This window comes from Primulina eburnea, chromosome 12 (genome assembly GCF_022965805.1).
Source record: "Primulina eburnea isolate SZY01 chromosome 12, ASM2296580v1, whole genome shotgun sequence".
Taxonomy (NCBI): Eukaryota; Viridiplantae; Streptophyta; class Magnoliopsida; order Lamiales; family Gesneriaceae; genus Primulina; species Primulina eburnea.
Window position 1 is genome coordinate 2,790,726 of NC_133112.1, and position 17,301 is coordinate 2,808,026.

At 35.8% G+C, this 17,301-nt stretch overlaps 5 protein-coding genes across 8 annotated transcripts; 4 read left to right on the forward strand and 1 right to left on the reverse strand.

Annotated features, from left to right (window-relative positions):
* Positions 1-1,091: 1,091 nt before the first annotated feature.
* Positions 1,092-4,413, forward strand: LOC140808044 (uncharacterized). The gene is made up of 3 exons (XM_073165045.1): positions 1,092-1,428; positions 2,377-2,874; positions 4,014-4,413. The coding sequence occupies exons 1-3, from the start codon at positions 1,153-1,155 to the stop codon at positions 4,221-4,223; spliced, it is 984 nt and encodes a 327-aa protein (XP_073021146.1). The 5' UTR covers positions 1,092-1,152; the 3' UTR covers positions 4,224-4,413.
* A 1,243-nt stretch (positions 4,414-5,656) lies between these two features.
* On the forward strand, positions 5,657-6,981 carry LOC140807700 (uncharacterized oxidoreductase At4g09670-like). The gene is made up of 2 exons (XM_073164659.1): positions 5,657-6,200; positions 6,282-6,981. Exons 1-2 carry the CDS (start codon positions 5,739-5,741, stop codon positions 6,903-6,905), a joined length of 1,086 nt encoding a protein of 361 aa, XP_073020760.1. The 5' UTR covers positions 5,657-5,738; the 3' UTR covers positions 6,906-6,981.
* LOC140807699 (F-box/LRR-repeat protein 25-like) lies at positions 6,819-8,300 on the reverse strand. Its single transcript, XM_073164658.1, has 2 exons — positions 7,280-8,300; positions 6,819-7,190 (listed from the first exon to the last, which is right to left on the reverse strand). Exons 1-2 carry the CDS (start codon positions 8,282-8,284, stop codon positions 7,107-7,109), a joined length of 1,089 nt encoding a protein of 362 aa, XP_073020759.1. The 5' UTR covers positions 8,285-8,300; the 3' UTR covers positions 6,819-7,106.
* Positions 7,820-9,614, forward strand: LOC140807701 (protein DMP7-like). 2 transcript variants are annotated; one of them, XR_012112744.1, is made up of 2 exons: positions 7,820-8,053; positions 8,896-9,131. XR_012112744.1 is itself a non-coding variant. In XM_073164660.1 (2 exons), exons 1-2 carry the CDS (start codon positions 8,788-8,790, stop codon positions 9,576-9,578), a joined length of 699 nt encoding a protein of 232 aa, XP_073020761.1. In that variant the 5' UTR covers positions 8,599-8,787; the 3' UTR covers positions 9,579-9,614. The 2 variants fall into 2 exon arrangements, 1 of the variants encoding a protein (XP_073020761.1); XM_073164660.1 differs by lacking the exon at positions 7,820-8,053 and adding an exon at positions 8,599-8,803 and having other exon boundaries at positions 8,896-9,614.
* A 3,780-nt stretch (positions 9,615-13,394) lies between these two features.
* On the forward strand, positions 13,395-16,036 carry LOC140808370 (protein DETOXIFICATION 54). Of its 3 annotated transcripts, none has more exons than XM_073165473.1 (4): positions 13,395-13,467; positions 13,674-13,791; positions 13,895-14,764; positions 15,404-16,025. In XM_073165473.1, the coding sequence occupies exons 2-4, from the start codon at positions 13,738-13,740 to the stop codon at positions 15,935-15,937; spliced, it is 1,458 nt and encodes a 485-aa protein (XP_073021574.1). In that variant the 5' UTR covers positions 13,395-13,467; positions 13,674-13,737; the 3' UTR covers positions 15,938-16,025. The 3 variants fall into 3 exon arrangements, with proteins under 3 accessions (XP_073021574.1, XP_073021573.1, XP_073021575.1); XM_073165472.1 differs by having other exon boundaries at positions 13,398-13,467; positions 13,593-13,791; positions 15,404-16,024; XM_073165474.1 differs by lacking the exon at positions 13,395-13,467 and having other exon boundaries at positions 13,729-13,791; positions 15,404-16,036.
* Positions 16,037-17,301: the final 1,265 nt, after the last annotated feature.

A 17,301-nucleotide genomic window follows, 5' to 3' on the forward strand; every position in this document is an offset into this window, starting at 1 on the left:
CCTGATTATTGGGCCTAATAGCCCATGTATCATTATATGGACGATACGAAATAGCCCATTTCATGAATTTAAATGGTTCGAATCCGACCCGTGAATTTGGTTTTTTGTTTAATTCATTTTTTAACTCTTCAGATTCAGATTGATGTGGAATTCAAATAATAATTTCAGCAATTATGAAAATAAAAATTTGTTGTTTTTCTTCTATTTTTTTAATTGTGATAATCTAATTTTTAATCATAAAATATGGTTCGGGCAAGATAACGGATCCGACCAATTAAATAATGATTTCAACAATCGAATAATTCTGAGCAACATCTACTCACGAGTGACTTACTAGCAAAATTAGGGGTGTCAATATTACGACCCATCAATTCGACATGGTTCAACCCGAAAAAAATCAAATTTGAGTTTGGGGTTTTGGGTTCAGGTCAAATCAGTTGAACCCGATATCTAACCCGGAAAAATGATCGGGTTGGCTTGGGTTCTGGTCAACCCAGGTTGACCCGAGTTGACTCAAAAATTTTTAATTTTTTTTAAAAAAATATAGTTAATAAATATTGTCTACATTTTTTTATATTGTATGTACGAAAAAATATTTATAATATATTTTATAATTAATTTTCATAATTTAATATTTATTTGAACATTTTTTTATTTTTTAAACAATTGTTTATTTAATTAGTAAATGAAAGCCAAGACATAGATCTACAACTTTCATGTCGATCACTTTTGCTCATGTGGATGAACCTAGGATGTTGGACAGAACACCTCGCTAGCGTCCGAGTGCGATATTTTACCGTCCGAGTGCGGCACATATTGCATTCAGGGACAAAAGGTCTCGCGTGAGATGTTATCGCCCGAGCGCGAAACTGACAATATCGAGAAATATGATAAGAACGAGATTACTATTACTTTTCTTTCATTTTCCTTCATCAGCTTTAAGAAATAACGAGAGGTTATCGCCCGAGCGCGAGATCTGATATCTGACCCGAGAGAAGACTATTTTTTTATAGGAACGAAAATAATTTCTCAAAAAAAAAATAATGAAATTATTTATAATATATATCTTCTTTTCATATAAGAACATATGGTGAAACGTTTACGCTCTCTGCCTCTTAAAAGTCTCTCAACTCTATTGAAACAAGAAAATCAATGGCAACTTCGGCTTCTCTCCATACCACATTCTCCCTGAACACGCATCACCGATTCTCTCTTCATTTTTCCAGACCCACAAAGTTTTTGTGTCTTCAACGGGATCAGCAACTTATTTTTTCAGGAAATCCCATTTCAAGAAATTGTTTTTCATTGTTTTCCACACTGAATTCGAATGAAAAAAGGGGGTATTCAAAGATTATTGAGCTTGAGACTAGAAGGCGCTCTTTTTTCAAGCCTTCTGTTTCAGCCCAGCAAGAGTCTCACCCCTACCAGGTACTTGCTTTGCCTTTCTAGCTGACGCACGCAGACTTCTGAAGGTTTTGTGAGTTGTGCAATCGAATTGTGTTGGTCTAACTGGATACGCTTCTGTTATTTCTTTTGTTTATTAATTTTGGGATTTTAAAAGTTTTCGAATTTAGTTATTTGGTAAATTGAGGAAAGTTAAAAAGGGATTTTGTGGATAATGGAACCTCGTTTTGTTGTCGGAAAATGTTAGAGGTTTCAGAAGATTTTTGGCTTTTTGGTTAGATAAAGCTGCGGAAGTACCTATGTAAAATTTTAAATGGTGGTTGGAGTATTGAAAAAACTACGGGTGACTGCAGGGGTGTCACTTGCATCTTTGTTTGATTACCACTTAGGCCTGTTGTAAGCTAACCGGAAGGAAAAGCTCTGTTCTGGCCCAAATTATTGGGGACCACTGAACTTGGGTATAAGAGGATAAAGTTATGTTAGTTAGTGGTTCTCTGGCCAAAAAAACTACGGGTGACTGCAGGGGTGGACCCAAGATTAGGGCAGAGGAGGGGCAAACTAAGGGGAGGGATCGATCCCTTCCCCCCTGCCTGGTCTGCCCCTGTGTGACTCTGTTTGTTGTAAGAGTGGGGGCAGTTACAAGGGAAGAGCATTACATGAACTTATATAAACAGGAATTGCTAGTCATATATTCCACGGCAACTTAAAAAACTAAGATGCAACTGGTAGTTGGAAAAGATAGTTATGCAGTAGCCTTAAAACTGAATCAGCGTGTTTTTAACTTCTATCATCAAAAATGTTTTGTGAAATTTTGATAGGTGTTGTCGTGTAGCTTTAAATCTTGTTGCAAAAGGCATTTTTACTTGGTATTTATTGAAACTGTATTTGTTATATTGAGACTTTCTACGAAACTAGTTTTTGAATGATTTTAGGGCTCTCATTATTTTTATTATATCCAACTCGAACTTTCAGACAAATGGCAAAGATACGTCTAGTTCCAATGATTTCCAAGAAGACAACAACGGTCTGTCCACTCTGAGGTCCCTTATCAAGGCATACAAGGAAGCCGTTTCAGTGGGTGATGAAAAGTCTATTTACGAAATTGAAGATATGTTATTCAAGGTGGATAAAGAAAATAAAGAGCTGGTGGAGAGAATTTCAGCTTTGTCTGCAGAGATATTGTCGGGAAAGGAAAAATACATGCGTTTGCAAGCAGATTTTGATAATTATAGAAAAAGGGCAGAAAATGAAAGATTAACAGTTAAGAGTAATGCCCAAGGAGAAGTGATTGAGAGTTTGTTGCCCATGGTTGATAGTTTTGAGAGAGCCAAGCAACAGATAAAACTAGAGACTGAGAGAGAAAAGAAAATTGATACTAGTTACCAGGGCATATACAAGCAGTTTGTGGAAATTATGAGGAGCTTGCGTGTCACTGCTGTTCCAACTGTGGGGAAGCCATTTGATCCCTCGGTAAGACTAAAGTACCCGTCGTTTTCTTTTCTTTCTGACGATGTTTTGTGTACTTTATTTTGTGATATTCATGAGTTGGTTTGTCTATGGACAGCAAAAAAGTTTGAAGGTTTGGTGTTTTTTTAAAGTATATAATTGGCTTCAGGATTTGTCTGCAAATCCTGTAGAAATTACCTGTCAAAAGAAGTAAACTAAAAAAACCCAAATATATATAAAATAAATTTGGGCTGCCAGGGTTACATTTCCGCATTATGTGTATGTCGTCAATCTGTGATATTGTCAAGACTTATTTAGTATATATTAGATTACTTGGCCTTCATGTTGAAACCAGTGATGAAATTAAGAATATCCAATTTGCTGCTGAAAGCACTTCTATGTTTCTCGTTTGCCAGTTGGGCACAATTTTGCTGATGGAAGCACTGTCTACTCATTTCTTCATTGGTTTAAGTTAATGCTATTGTCCCAGACAAGTTTATTTCTATATTGACACTTCAGAATGACTATCATTCTTAAACATCAGTCGAGTTTCCCAAGTGAGAAGGATTTGTCTTTTGGTTTTTGAAAACAAAACTAAGGCTAAGACGGTAGTGCCTTCTTTTTGTAGGTTTTCAATAAGTACTAAAACTATGCTAGGGTTCTAATAAAGTTAATTAGTTAGAGAATAATATGGATTGTCAAAGGCTAATTGGTCTTATTGCTCACATGGCCTGAAACTGTTATTTTTACCAATTAGCAGTTACCAATGTGCCTTTCTATACTTGGCACCAGTTAATCTAAGCTCATGAGACATCAGAACTTGTCATGTTGTTGCCGCATATTACTGCACTGTTTCTTCGTAAGTCCAAGGCTAATTGGTCTTATTGCTCACATTGCCTGAAACTGTTATTTTTACCAATTAGCAGCTACCAACGTGCCTTTCTATACTTGGCACCAGTTAATCTAAGCTCATGAGACATCAGAACTAGTGATGTTGTTGCCGCATATTAGTGGCAATAAACCCCGAGGTCAACTCCAGGCTTCGCGACTCTGTTTCATGAGTACACTGGATATCTCTTGATTCAATTTGCTTTTAGATTTATGTGTAGAAGTATCTTGCATTTGGTTTCCTTTATCTAAATCAAAATTTCAACTGTGTATAGATGCATGAGGCTATTGATCGCGACGAATCACACGAATTCAAGGAAGGAATTGTAATCCAAGAATTCCGTCGCGGGTTCCTTCTTGGAGACCGCCTACTAAGACCTGCCATGGTTAAGGTTTCATCCGGACCTGGTATAAGGAAACCTCCTGCAGTGCAAGAGAGATTATCTGCGCAGCCACCCTCAGTTGTTGGTCTCGAAAACCCATAATTTACTCAAATCACAGCTAGTATATTCTCTTTTCCTCTAGCTTGCAGAGGTACCAGGGAAAGATCCCTGCTCCTGGTTTAGTGGCATACTGTTGGGTAATTACATCAAAACGATTACGACCATGATGATAATATAGTACCAGAAAATTGAGTAGTAAAATAATTAGCAAGAACACAAAAATTTATGTGGTTTACTTTAAATATGTTACGTCTACGGAGTTACTGCAAATATTTATGACAAGAGAAAAGTATTACAACAAGTATATACAATAATACATTAAATATCTCATATTCTAAACTCAAGTATAATCGAGAAAATATTTTTTCTAACTCACACAAGATAACACAACACTTTGCTTTCTCTTATTTTAGTCCCTTTTTGGGATGATTTTACAATACAAAAGATGCACTTGTTTATAGGTGCAATCTTCCGTAAGAATAATGTAAACAATTTTCTTTTCTGTCGGCACAAACCAAGTTTGACAATTTTATTTTGTTGACAAAATGTATTTCCAATTTTCTAGTCAACATTAATGAAGGGCCCTCTCACCTAACACATACATGCGTGCAAGTTAGCTATTACACCATGAAATGGTATGTCTCTTGTCATGACCAAGACAACATTGCCATCCTTCAAAACACATGGAAATGTTAACGAATTAGATATCAGTTAGTTGAGTAATTTAAGCGGGATTCGAATAGCTACTCGTTCGACTCGAGCTAATCCATCCATGTTGAGAGTCGATACCAATCAAAAGCAGCATAAGTTAACATCTGAACAAAGCAGGTGGCTTAATAATGGTCGGCTTGTTGTTCTTTAGTCCACTTGATTTTAAACCAAGAACTTGTAATCTGAGCTAGGGTCACCATTCATGATGAAGGCCACTGCATTTCTCTATCATGAATCAAATATTTCTTAGAAATACTTACAAGATTGAACTTATAAAATCTTTCATGTTCTTATTGTTTCGATTCGAGTTCATGACTAGAACATACCATAGATGTTGAGGGAGGGAACTATAATTTCATCATGTCTAACCACGTACGTGAACAGGATTTCACTTGTAATTATTTTTTCATTCATAATAAAAAAATATCAAATTCTTGTTTCTCGAGCGATCTAAAATTTGAAGTATGACGGAGAAGATGTTTTGCAATTACAATGCATTGAATCCATAAGAACTTCAAGTGTCCTTAATTTTCTACCAATCTGCATAATTCGATACCATGAAAATTAAATGCTTAATATGTTGATGATTGGTAACTAGACCTTAAAATTGGGAGAAAATAGTGCTCTAGTACACGAACATATTACATGAGAAATTTCAAAAAAAAAAAAAAAAAGAAGTAATTTTGGGAAAAGAAAAATTCCATTCTGCCTTTGCTTACGACCATGATCGAAACGACTTTGACGGGAGAAGATCAAATTCAGTTTTGTTTGGCTGTCTTCTAACAATTAAAGCTCTCTCTCTCTCTATATGTATAATGCACTCGAAACCTTCCTCCTAAATCCAAAATGGCTCCACCTCCGATCAAATTCGGAATCCTGGGATGCGCTGAGATAGCCCGAAAAGTTTCCCGTGCAATTATCCTCTCTCCCAATTCTACCCTGTACGCAGTGGCCAGCCGCTCCATCGAAAAAGCTATTAAATTCGCTAAAGAAAACGGATTTCCGGAATCAGTGAAGGCGTACGGCTCGTACGATGCTGTCTTGGATGACCCAGAAGTGGACGTGGTGTACCTGCCGCTCCCCACCAGCATGCATGCCGAGTGGGCGGTCCGAGCTGCCCGCGCCAAGAAGCACCTACTGTTGGAGAAGCCAGTCGCGCTGAATGTTGAAGAACTTGACTTGATACTCGAGGAGTGCGAATCCAATGGGGTGCAGATCATGGACGGGACCATGTGGATGCATCATCCCAGAACAGCTAAGATTAAGGAGTTTTTGTCGGATCCGTCCTTGTTTGGTCAACTCAAATTCGTATGTTCATTCAAATTCAAAACTGTCACTTTGGTTTTTCCTCATCGAGATTGAGTTGATTCTTGTCTCGCTATTGTGCAGGTGCATAGCTGCTTTACATTTAAAGCGAAGGACGATTTTCTTGTGGATAACATTCGTGTGAAGCCGGAACTCGATTCTCTTGGTGCTCTTGGTGACACAGGGTGGTACTGCATCAGGTCAATCTTGTGGGCAGCTGATTTCGAGCTCCCAAAATCCGTTCTTGCAATGCCCACCACCATTTTCAACAGCGCAGGCGTCATTGTAGCGTGCACAGCCTCTCTGCAATGGCAAGATGGGAAAGAAGCCACCTTTCATTGCTCTTTCTTGGCCAACTTGACAACGGATTTAACGGCGATCGGCACAAATGGGAATTTGTACTTTAACGACTTTGTTCTCCCATTTGAGGAGAACAGGGCTTCGTTTTATACCGCTGAGAAATCTGAAGTTTTTGAGCTCCAGAGAGGATTTGGTCCAAAACCAAACGAGCATTTAGTTATGACAGAGCTTCCTCAGGAAACTCTAATGGTGAATGAGTTCTCTAGGCTGGTGAGTTGTATCAAATTTGACGGCGCGAAGCCAGAGAAGATATGGCCTATCCTTAGTAGGAAGACACAGCTTGTTCTGGATGCCGTTAAGGTTTCCATTGACAGAGGTCACCAGATTGTTGAGGTTGCAATATCATGAAAAAGTCTAAGAACTTCCAAAATTATGTGGAAATATATATAATCGAATCTGAATAAATGAGCGACATTTTATCTCATCATATGTTTTGCTTTTGTACGAACTGTAATTTCGACTTTATAATTGTATGCTACAAATTATTTGATACCAAGTAACTCATTCTACTACCACAAACCCATCCAAGCTTCGAAATAACTCTCTTTCTCAAGATGTGGATTCTGTGATCCTCAACTTCTCAAACATGGCATGATGCACGACTTGTCCAAACTCGGGCATTCTCGATATAACCTAATCAAAATAGCAACACGCGTTAAAAAATTACAATACTGAAGCTTCGTATTATATGCATCCAAGACCGAATTTGTCAATTAACATACCTCGATTGTGTCAGGCGACAGAGAAAGGAATTTAACAACACATATTTGGTGGAAAAGATGAAGTAAATATTCCCCGTTTAGCTCTCGGCATTTATGTACCACTGTGCAAAGGTTTAGAGAAGGGCAGAACAAGTCGATGCACAATACATCCAAACAAGGCAACCCCTCCTTAAAATTCACTCTCACAAGATGACCCGCAAACTTAAACAAACTAAGCCTAGGAGCCATCACATTGATCATACAATCATCCAAGCTATCCCAAACACAACTCCAGTACTCGATCTCCAAGTTCTTAAGATTCGGCAAATTCAAATCCAAATCCGCGAACTTATCTCCAGGGTTGATCCAACACTTGCTCAGAATCAAAGTTTCAAGATTTGGACACCCTGTGGATAACCACCCGTCGTATTTCTTAACCGAGAACTTGAATTTGTCGAGGTGCAGAACCTTTAAGTTGGGCAAAATAACAGATTTTGGCAGCTCTATACCACGTCCATAAGCATTGTGCAGGTGTAAACTTATCAATGACGAAGAGGTGAGCAACAATCTTGGCAACGTGGCGGGCTTGAGTTCTGTAAATCCATAGATTGTTAGGTCCTGCACGTTATGTTGCGCCGCGTAAAAAGCACAGTCCTCGATGAACGTGGACCCGGCATCCTCAGGCAACGAAAGGTGGAACTTTGTGAGAGTTGTGTGTTCCCTCTGTTTCAACACATTATAAACACAAGACTTGAAAGATTCAACACTGGCTTGCTCCTCTTCTGTCATAACATGGTAAGTGTATTTCAGATATTTTATTTGGCTAAATCCTGAAAACTCAAAGTTGAGAGATGGTGAAAGGGTCCAAACTAGTTTAAAGCGTTTGGACAGAAGTGATGTTCTAATGGCGGATTTTGTGTCAAGAAAAGAGAATATATGACTCAAAATGCAGTCCGGTAGACAACTGAATCCATCAAGATCGAATTTTTCTTGCTTTTTTGTTACTCCCTTTACATGATGCTCCATCTCTGATCTGGGTTTTTTTTATATGAACTTGTAAAGATGAAGCTAGTGATTTGATCGATATGGTGCTTCGCAATTGGATATTTATTTTCTCACCAGTGTTCCCGAATGGGAATCACGTTTCCTGTATGTAGAAGCAAGAGTTCAGGAAATATTGGATTTTGAGAATCTCTTGCTATAAAACCTTCGGACTTGAATCAGTAAAAAATCAGATCGAGTTTAAAGGAAAGAGGTGATGAGTCATTTAACTTATTGATACGGTTGGATTTGAGCAGTAAGTAAAATTGTTTAACATTTTATTTCTGTAGTGTTCAGTTAAAGTTTTATAAACCAGTCATCCTCAACAAAATATAAGCTTCTAATGCATGTTCACGTTACTGTTTTTAAATGTTATTCCTTTTGTTATCCGCGCTCCTTGCTGGGTTGGTGCCGCCTCAAAGATACCTTTCTTACATTAAACTAAAGAACAAGAACATAATGAAGAGCAAGGAATTGATTCTCCTCAGATGTGTGTTCTATCTTGTAATAACAACTGTATCCTCAAAAAAGATTATCATCAATTTCCAAGTTCATAGAAACTTCAGGCTAATTAATCAAATTCAATATGTCGGTAGACAACTTCATTCAGAACCCGATCGACGCGTCAGCAGATGAGAACTACTACTATTGCTACATACAAGACAATCAATACGAGAGTGATTGTTACGCAGCAGCAACAGATGATCAAGAAGTTGATGCAGATAATTACAGATGCATACGCATTATCAACACAATCTTGAGTGGTACTGCACGACTCAACGTCCTCCTACCAACCGCCACCATCCTCGCCTTCACCATTTTCGCCCCACTTCTGACCAATGATGGTAAATGCACCACCTTGGACAGGTGGTTAATGGGCTTTTTCTTAGCCTTTTCAGCAGCTTCCTGTGTTTTCTTCTCCTTCACCGACAGTTTTCGTTCGGCCACAGGGAGGTTGTACTACGGGGTGGCAACATTTGGTGGGATAAGAACGTTCGGTGGTGGGCATATAAGGCCGTGTGTGCCATCAGATTTCAGGCTGAGATGGGGAGATATGTTCCATGCCACGCTTGCTCCGTTTGCTTTTCTTGCATTTGCATTGTTCCATAGCGATGTTCTGAGCTGCTACCATTTGGCCTTGCCGAGGAAATTTGTTAACATTGTCCCCTTGGTTGTTGGATTCGTAACAAGTGTGCTTTTTTCGTTGTTTCCTTCTAGGAGAAGAGGGATCGGGTATCCCTTCTTACTGCAGAGTGATGCTTTGTATGGAATAAATTGATGACCTGTCGTAAAATTATGTAAAAATATTTTTGTTGATCCATTAAATTTTAATTTTAATAAGTTAATTTTTAATTTTCAATTATTTTGATTTTATTGATATATAATATATAGTAAGTCGAAGAATTTTTCGATACAACATCAAAATCTTTTGATATCACATTCATCTTTAATTTTAAAAAAAATCCAAAAATTATTTTAGCCTTTTATCTTCGTGGGGGAAAAATCGAGATTATTTGGAGGAGCGAAGTTGATAAAACGCTACTCATTATGGAGTTGATTAGGGAAAAAATTGTGTGAGACGGTCTCACGGATCGTATTAGTGAAACGGATCTCTTATTTGGATCATCTATGAAAAAGTATTACTTTTTATGCAAAGAGTGATACCATATGGATGAGCTCATTATCTCTGGCCCATCTCTAGCCCAAGTGGAAGACAGGCCATTACGGGTCCAGGTATTCTCCTATAAATATCAAGTTTAAGTTTTCGGTTGATTCATTCACCATATTGTTTTCAGCAGCACCCTTAGCTGCTCCCCTCATATGTCTTCAGTCTCTGACGTGAACGTCAGAGGGACTATGCCAGGACAACCTCCTGACCACCTTCTAACTGTCTTATTTGTGATTTTCAGGCCCAGTGTAATTTTGAAACCCTTGTCTGAATTAGTGACGCTTGCTGGGATTGGATCCTAAATTTTCCGTGAGTAGGGTTGACCCGTCTCACAGAATAAGATCCGTGAGACGGTCTCACATGAGACCTACTCAGTTGATTAACAATATATAGTTGGTAGAGTCGATAAACGTACTCGTGAAAAAATTAAAATTAATGGGGGAAAAATTTATTTTTCTAATATTTACACGGATAAGCGTGATTGTCCAAAACTTAAACTCTTTTTTAATAAATAAAGTTATAAGGTCATTTCTAACCATAAAATCTATTTTAGTGTAAATTTTACAATAAATAGTGCGATTTCTGCACCAAATACAACAAAAATCTTCAATTCATTTACTTCAAATCTTGCACCAAAAAGAATATTCTTGAAATATTTCTTTTATTTTACATATATTAATTATTATATTTTATTTAATATATTTTTAATTATGACTAATGTTTATTATTAATAAATTCAAATAATAATATTTAAAGTTATAATTTAATTATATAACATAAATTAATTCATATATAATATGAATTAATATACGAAAATTATTTATATTGAAAAATATGAATACAATTCAAACACGATACAGATACAACTTCAAATATAATAAAAATTTGTATTTAAATTATCTTTTTCAATTTAATTATCAATTGTATTATTTTATTAATTTTTTTTATTTGTAATAAATTATGTTAATTAAAAATCATAAAAACAAATTAGTTTTTAAATATTAATAATTAAAATAAATATTTTAACAATCAACAATTATTATTCTTATAATTTTTATGATTAAATATCTAATTATTAAACTAATAAAATAAATATTATACTATTATTTAAATAATATTTATAATTTAAATACAAATATTTATAATAAATATAAATAAAAAAATTAAAAATTTTATTTAAAAAGAAAAAGGAAAACCGGCGCAGGGTCAAAATAGCGCAATCCATTGGAGATATTTAAGCTGCATCAGTTTGGTGTAGCTTTGGAGATGACCTAGCTGACACGTTCACCAAATAATTGTTAAAAATAAAAAGTAAACCTAATATGAGCGGGAATAATGCTAGTGGCATGAAAAAGACATATACTTTTCGAGACAGGGCAGTGGCCTAATGATTCTCATTTGTAATCCCCATGCAAATGACATGGGTTCGATCCCCACCCCTTAGTTTAGGAATTCAAAAAAAAAAAAAAAAAAAGACATATACTTTTCAATAGTTCATTTTTTTTCATGAACAAACTACATTAATATAAATGAATTATAATATTAAATAAATATAGTATACAGCAGTGGTCCTATGCACGGATTTCCTACTTGAAAATATTTTTAATTATTTTGTTATAACTTTCAATTTTCATATATGTTCAGTGTATTTTTTTTAAAAAAAATAATTGTATGTTTTTATTAAATATATTTGTCGTTTATGTGGATAATACATATATGTTTATACAAGAAATTTTCAATTATATATTAAAATATTTATAATTTATTTTTATAAGGTAATACTTTTATATCGATATTCAAAAAGATATCTATACAAAAAAATACCAAATGATTGATTAAAAGCTGAGTGGTAATAAGATAATACACTATTTCCAGCTATTGAAGCCTTAAGACATATGATTTGACAATTTCTTCAATTTAATAATAATTTGTAAGCATATTTAACGTAAGCCCCCCGTTATTTAGCATATGTTTCGTCCAGACGAATATGTCTTTTGTGAGAATATCTCACGAATCTTTATCTGTGAGACATATCAACTCTATCGATATTCACAATAAAAAGTGATACTCTTAACATAAAAAATAATATTTTTATGAATGACCTAAATAAGAGTTCTGTCTCACAAAATATAATTTATGAAATCATCTCACACAAATTTTTGTACATCAAAACAAATGCACGGTTAACCTACTAACCAAGTCACCATCTTTTCAAAGTAAAAGTGATTCCAAGTACAAATGTGAAGTATATGCCCATTCAATTATTTATTGATGGATTCGATATAAATGCTATCCACGTCCAATCTATTAGTTTAAAAAGCAACCACATAATTGGCCTTTACCATTCTTGTTCAAGGCAAAAACACGGTCTCACATGTCGTACTTATGAGACGGATCTTTTATTTAGGTCACCCATGAAAAAATATTATTTTTGATGCTAAGAGTATTACTTTTTATTGTGAATATGGTTAGGGTTGACTCGTCTCACAGATTATGATCCGTAAGACGGTCTCACATGAGACTCACTCCTTGTTCAATATACTCTTATTATGTAGTTGTGAGTATATTATGAAATTATTGCAACAAATTTGAATATTTGTGTTACTTGTTTCCTGTATATACAATTTAAATGAAATTTCATCGATTATATATACATGAATTGTTATTTTCAAAAGTCAAGAAAACTGAAAAATAGACTTGAGCCCGATTTGAAAAGTTTTTCATTTTTAAAATATTATTTTAAAAACTATACGAACTTCAACCGTGGGTTATGGATTTTTTTTAAAATTTTAAAAGAAAATTATGAAAGTTTTTCAATTATGGATACGATATGATTATAAAACAAAATCATAACTGCAGATATTTGATGTCAGAAAAAAACAAGAAAAATGAAAGAAACAATCACCATTTCAAGAAAGAGAGTAAAAATCCTTATATGTTTTTCACCTTTTTACTGTCTTTTTTTTCTCTTGTTTTTTTCTCTGACGTGTCCCTTCTTTCTGCTTCAGTTGCAGAGCTCCCCATAAAAGCCCAGTCACAGTCGCCGCCATTAGCTGTCCTTTTTCGGTTTTACAAATCCCACTTGTAAACTGAAACCAGAGATTAAAATGAAATTATTAGCGAAACGAAACTGTACTTGTTTTGGATTTTAGTTTTTAAATTTGATTACCATTTAATTATTTAATTTTTTTGATCTAACACCAATAATTCAATCAATTATTTGTCATATATCACCCATATTTTAGTTCAAATACTAAGAATAGAGTTTATATTATTCAAAGCATTAGATGCTTTTTTATATACATTTCTCTTTATTTTTTAATATATATTTTAATATGTGTATAAGTGACGAAGAAATAATATTTGATGGTATATATGTGTACTTATGCTCGTGTATGGTATCTTTTTCATACATATGTATGTGCGCGCGCGCTTATGCTCGTATGTGTTATTTTCTCCTTTCAGAAACAAGAATCTTGAATTTAAGAAGAAACAAAAGGTGGTTTGATGAGAAAATCTATTATCTCCTTTTCCTCTTGTCCTTTACATGGTTACTAATTATGCAACAGTTTTCTAAAGCTTACAGAAAAAATCACGAAATGGATAAAATTTCTTGTTTTGCAGTTCCTCGAGTCTCCGAAAGGCAACTTTTTGTGCTTCCGGAATTATTTTAGCTCTTGTAATCAAGACCTGCCTTATTTGCAGATTATCACATGCCGTCGTTAAATAGTTGAAAGAAAAGCTTGATTAATTCTCATCTTTTGCTAGAATGGCTGAAAAAAGTTCAGACTTTTACTCCCACAAATTACCTTCCTCCTCCCAGGTACCCTTTTCAGGACTATCCCTCCACTTTTTATATTGGTTTAAATGCATTTAAAGCTTAATCTAAGTTATGTTGCATATTTTTCGGTGATTTTCTTGAAAAGGTAGTGGAGGAGTTGAAGGAACTATGGTCGATGGCACTTCCTATAACAGCAATGAACTGTTTAGTGTATGTTAGAGCAGTGGTTTCAGTTTTGTTTTTGGGCAGAATTGGGAGCCTAGAGTTAGCCGGTGGTGCCCTTTCTATAGGCTTCACAAACATAACTGGCTACTCAGTTTTAGTAGGCCTTGCATCTGGGCTCGAGCCTGTGTGTAGCCAAGCCTACGGCAGCAAAAACTGGGACCTTCTTTCACTCTCTCTCCACCGCATGATCTTCATACTTTTCTTGGCAATAATTCCCATTAGTCTTCTTTGGATTAATCTTGAATCCATCATGCTTTTTATTGGCCAAGATAAAGATATAACCTCAATGGCTGCGACATACTGTGTTTACTCACTCCCTGACCTTTTGACAAACACTTTTTTACAACCTTTAAGAGTATATTTAAGATCACAGGGGGTGACAAAGCCCCAAATGTGGTGCACTTTATTGGCTGTGATGTTTCATATACCATTGAATTATGTGCTTGTTGTCGTTTTGAGGTTCGGTGTTCCGGGTGTGGCAATGGCCTCTGTGATCACAAATCTGCACATGATGGTGTTGATGATGGGCTACGTTGTTGCTTATACAAGGTGGGAGTGGAAATGGGAGAGAATTGGTGCGGCTTGTGGAGGTGTTGCGTCTCTTCTTAAGCTGGCAGTGCCTAGTTGTATTGGGATTTGTTTGGAGTGGTGGTGGTACGAGATTGTGACTGTGTTGGCCGGGTACTTACCGGATCCTAAGCTTGCGGTTGCTGCCACTGGGATTATTATTCAGACAACCAGCCTTATGTACAACGTTCCTATGGCATTGGCGGGCTGCGTTTCAGCAAGGGTACTTGTTACAAAAAATATATGACGAGGATATATTTGTATTGTCGAAATCTATAAAATCGATAATCAAATGTTGATTCTATGGTTTTTTGCGACCAAATTTTCTGATTATTTGGGTGTTTTGCTCTTTCTTGATACTTTTTCTGACTGTATAGTTTAATTTGGTTCCCTTTACTTACCTTAGTAATCCATTGGTCATGCACATTGGCATCTAAAACTGCATGATATGGTTGAGTCCGTTCTCTGCTGAGGGCATTATTGGCCTTCAGTTTAGATCAAATGACCATGACTGAACTTACACGAGGGTCAAGCTTACCGCAAGCTTAAACCATTGCGGGACCATTCACTCTGCAAGAAAAGGTCAGGGAGAAAGCATGATCCAAAAATTAGCCATTTCGGTGGGGATAATACCCGACTTGAGTATCTCATCAACCATAATTCTACTCAACTTAGCACATTTCATCTCCACTGGCCACTCTTTTGTTCCTGTTACATATTCGTACTTGATGTGTATGTGTTTCTTAGTTGTTGACACGAGTTAACACCGACTTGAATTCCTTGAGAGCATCAAACTATGCGTGGTAGTTACTTAGCTGTTCAATAATTAAATTATTTCATCAACTGATGATCCTATTTTAAGGTTGGCAATGAGCTCGGAGCAGGGAGGCCATACAAGGCCAAGTTGGCTGCTGTGGTTGCATTGGCTTGTGCATTTGCTATTGGATTCATCAATGTGATATGGACAACCATGTTTAAGGAGAAATGGGGTGGACTCTTTACAAAAGATGAAATGCTAAAAGCTCTAGTTGCCTCAGTTTTGCCTGTCATCGGCTTATGTGAGCTCGGAAACTGCCCTCAGACTACTGGCTGTGGCATCCTGCGTGGCGCGGCTAGGCCATCCGTGGGTGCACGAATCAATCTCGTCTCATTCTACTTTGTCGGCACACCTGTGGCAGTCGTGTTAGCCTTCTGGCTCGACATTGGGTTCAGCGGGCTGTGGTCTGGCTTACTCGTTGCGCAAGCCGCATGTGCTATTTCGATATTATATGTTGTGTTTAGTTGCACAGATTGGGAAATCGAGTCTTTGAATGCCTCAAAACTTAGCGGCTTAGAGATCGAGGGCAACAATATTAATGAAGAGAAGGGATTACTAGTTTTGGAGATTGATGCATGATGTAATTGTGTAGCTATAGTGAAACGGGAATCTAATTTAAAATGCTTGGAATTTTAAGTTATGGAGCATGTGTGTTTGAGCATCAAATTGTGATGATCGATACCATCGGTTTTCTATTTATTTTAAAGAATGGATATAATATACGGCAGACGTTTGAAGGAATTTTCTGACGGATCAAATTGCTTTTCCATTTGAAAAGAAAATTTATTATATAATTCAAAATAAAGAAAAGAAGAAAAATAATAATAAAAAAAAACCCGACACAATGAAGTGCCTATAGTGGCGAAGGGAAAAGGGTAGTGAATGGGGTTGAATTGTTAATTGGCTTTAGTTGGTGTGGGGTGACAAGTCAGTCCGAATATATATAAAAATAAAATAGGACAGAAACGTTGCATTCTGCAACTATAAAGAGATATACGTGCTTGGTTCAGTACAGTTGCATGCACTGCAATATTTAGTGTCATCCATGCATATTTTTTTGCAGAAAGAAAAGGAAACATTATTATTCTCAGCCACCATCAATTTTTATTCAGACTACACTCGTTTGCCGACGCGTAAAAGCAAGATATTGTAGCAGAAGATCAGTGTGGGTCTACCTTGGCTATTTCCATCTTTAATCTTGGATATCTATTGGTTACTTTATAAATATATGAGTTTGAACTGTGAGCTTAATTTTTTACTATTTTATAATTTTTAATTAATTTTTTATGTTAGTTTAATATGTTAATTAATAATGTACTTAACTTTCATTTGTAAGTTTTTTTTACTCTTTTATTTGTTTTATATTTTGTCATGTTCATGAGGTTCTTTAAACCATTTTTCCTGTTAATTTAATATCATAATTAATAGTGTACTTAACTCAATCAAATTAATTATTATTTTGATTTTACTTATAAATTTATCATAATGTTATGCATTTGAAAAAATTACTAATATTACTAACATTTATTTTAGTTTACTTTTAAATTTAATTTTAATTACTAAATGTATATGATGCCACCCGAGCGAAATGGTCGAGTCGGGTCGGGAACTCTGCCGGGTAAACTATCAAAAATTTATAATGAAGGAAACTGAGCAAGGACTATATCTGTGATGAAGATATATATCTGCAATATGGCTTCAGCTGTAACCTGTAAACAAGGAAAGGAACTCGTGAATGGGCGTCGGAGGGGTGTCCGGCGTGACCACTCCGATGCTTAAGTCAGCAGAGTACTCAAGCAAGAAAACCAATGTAGCCCAGTGATTGATGTGATAATTGATGTGTAATAAATGAGAGTATTAAATGTCAATGAATGTCTGAGTAGATCATAAATGCGGATAAAAACCTGGTATTTATAGTAGAGGAAGCAATGATGACCTCGTTT

Coding starts and splice junctions, on each gene's coding strand:
- LOC140807699 (XM_073164658.1), bottom strand. CDS start 8,284: ATGGAGCATCATGTAAAGGGAGTAACAAAAAAGCAAGAAAAATTCGAT. Junction 7,191..7,279: donor TGTCGCCTGACACAATCGAG/GTATGTTAATTG, acceptor TATTTTGATTAG/GTTATATCGAGAATGCCCGA.
- LOC140807700 (XM_073164659.1), top strand. CDS start 5,739: ATGGCTCCACCTCCGATCAAATTCGGAATCCTGGGATGCGCTGAGATA. Junction 6,201..6,281: donor TGTTTGGTCAACTCAAATTC/GTATGTTCATTC, acceptor GCTATTGTGCAG/GTGCATAGCTGCTTTACATT.
- LOC140808044 (XM_073165045.1), top strand. CDS start 1,153: ATGGCAACTTCGGCTTCTCTCCATACCACATTCTCCCTGAACACGCAT. Junction 1,429..2,376: donor AAGAGTCTCACCCCTACCAG/GTACTTGCTTTG, acceptor TCGAACTTTCAG/ACAAATGGCAAAGATACGTC. Junction 2,875..4,013: donor GGAAGCCATTTGATCCCTCG/GTAAGACTAAAG, acceptor AACTGTGTATAG/ATGCATGAGGCTATTGATCG.
- LOC140808370 (XM_073165473.1), top strand. CDS start 13,738: ATGGCTGAAAAAAGTTCAGACTTTTACTCCCACAAATTACCTTCCTCC. Junction 13,792..13,894: donor AATTACCTTCCTCCTCCCAG/GTACCCTTTTCA, acceptor TTTCTTGAAAAG/GTAGTGGAGGAGTTGAAGGA. Junction 14,765..15,403: donor CGGGCTGCGTTTCAGCAAGG/GTACTTGTTACA, acceptor TCCTATTTTAAG/GTTGGCAATGAGCTCGGAGC.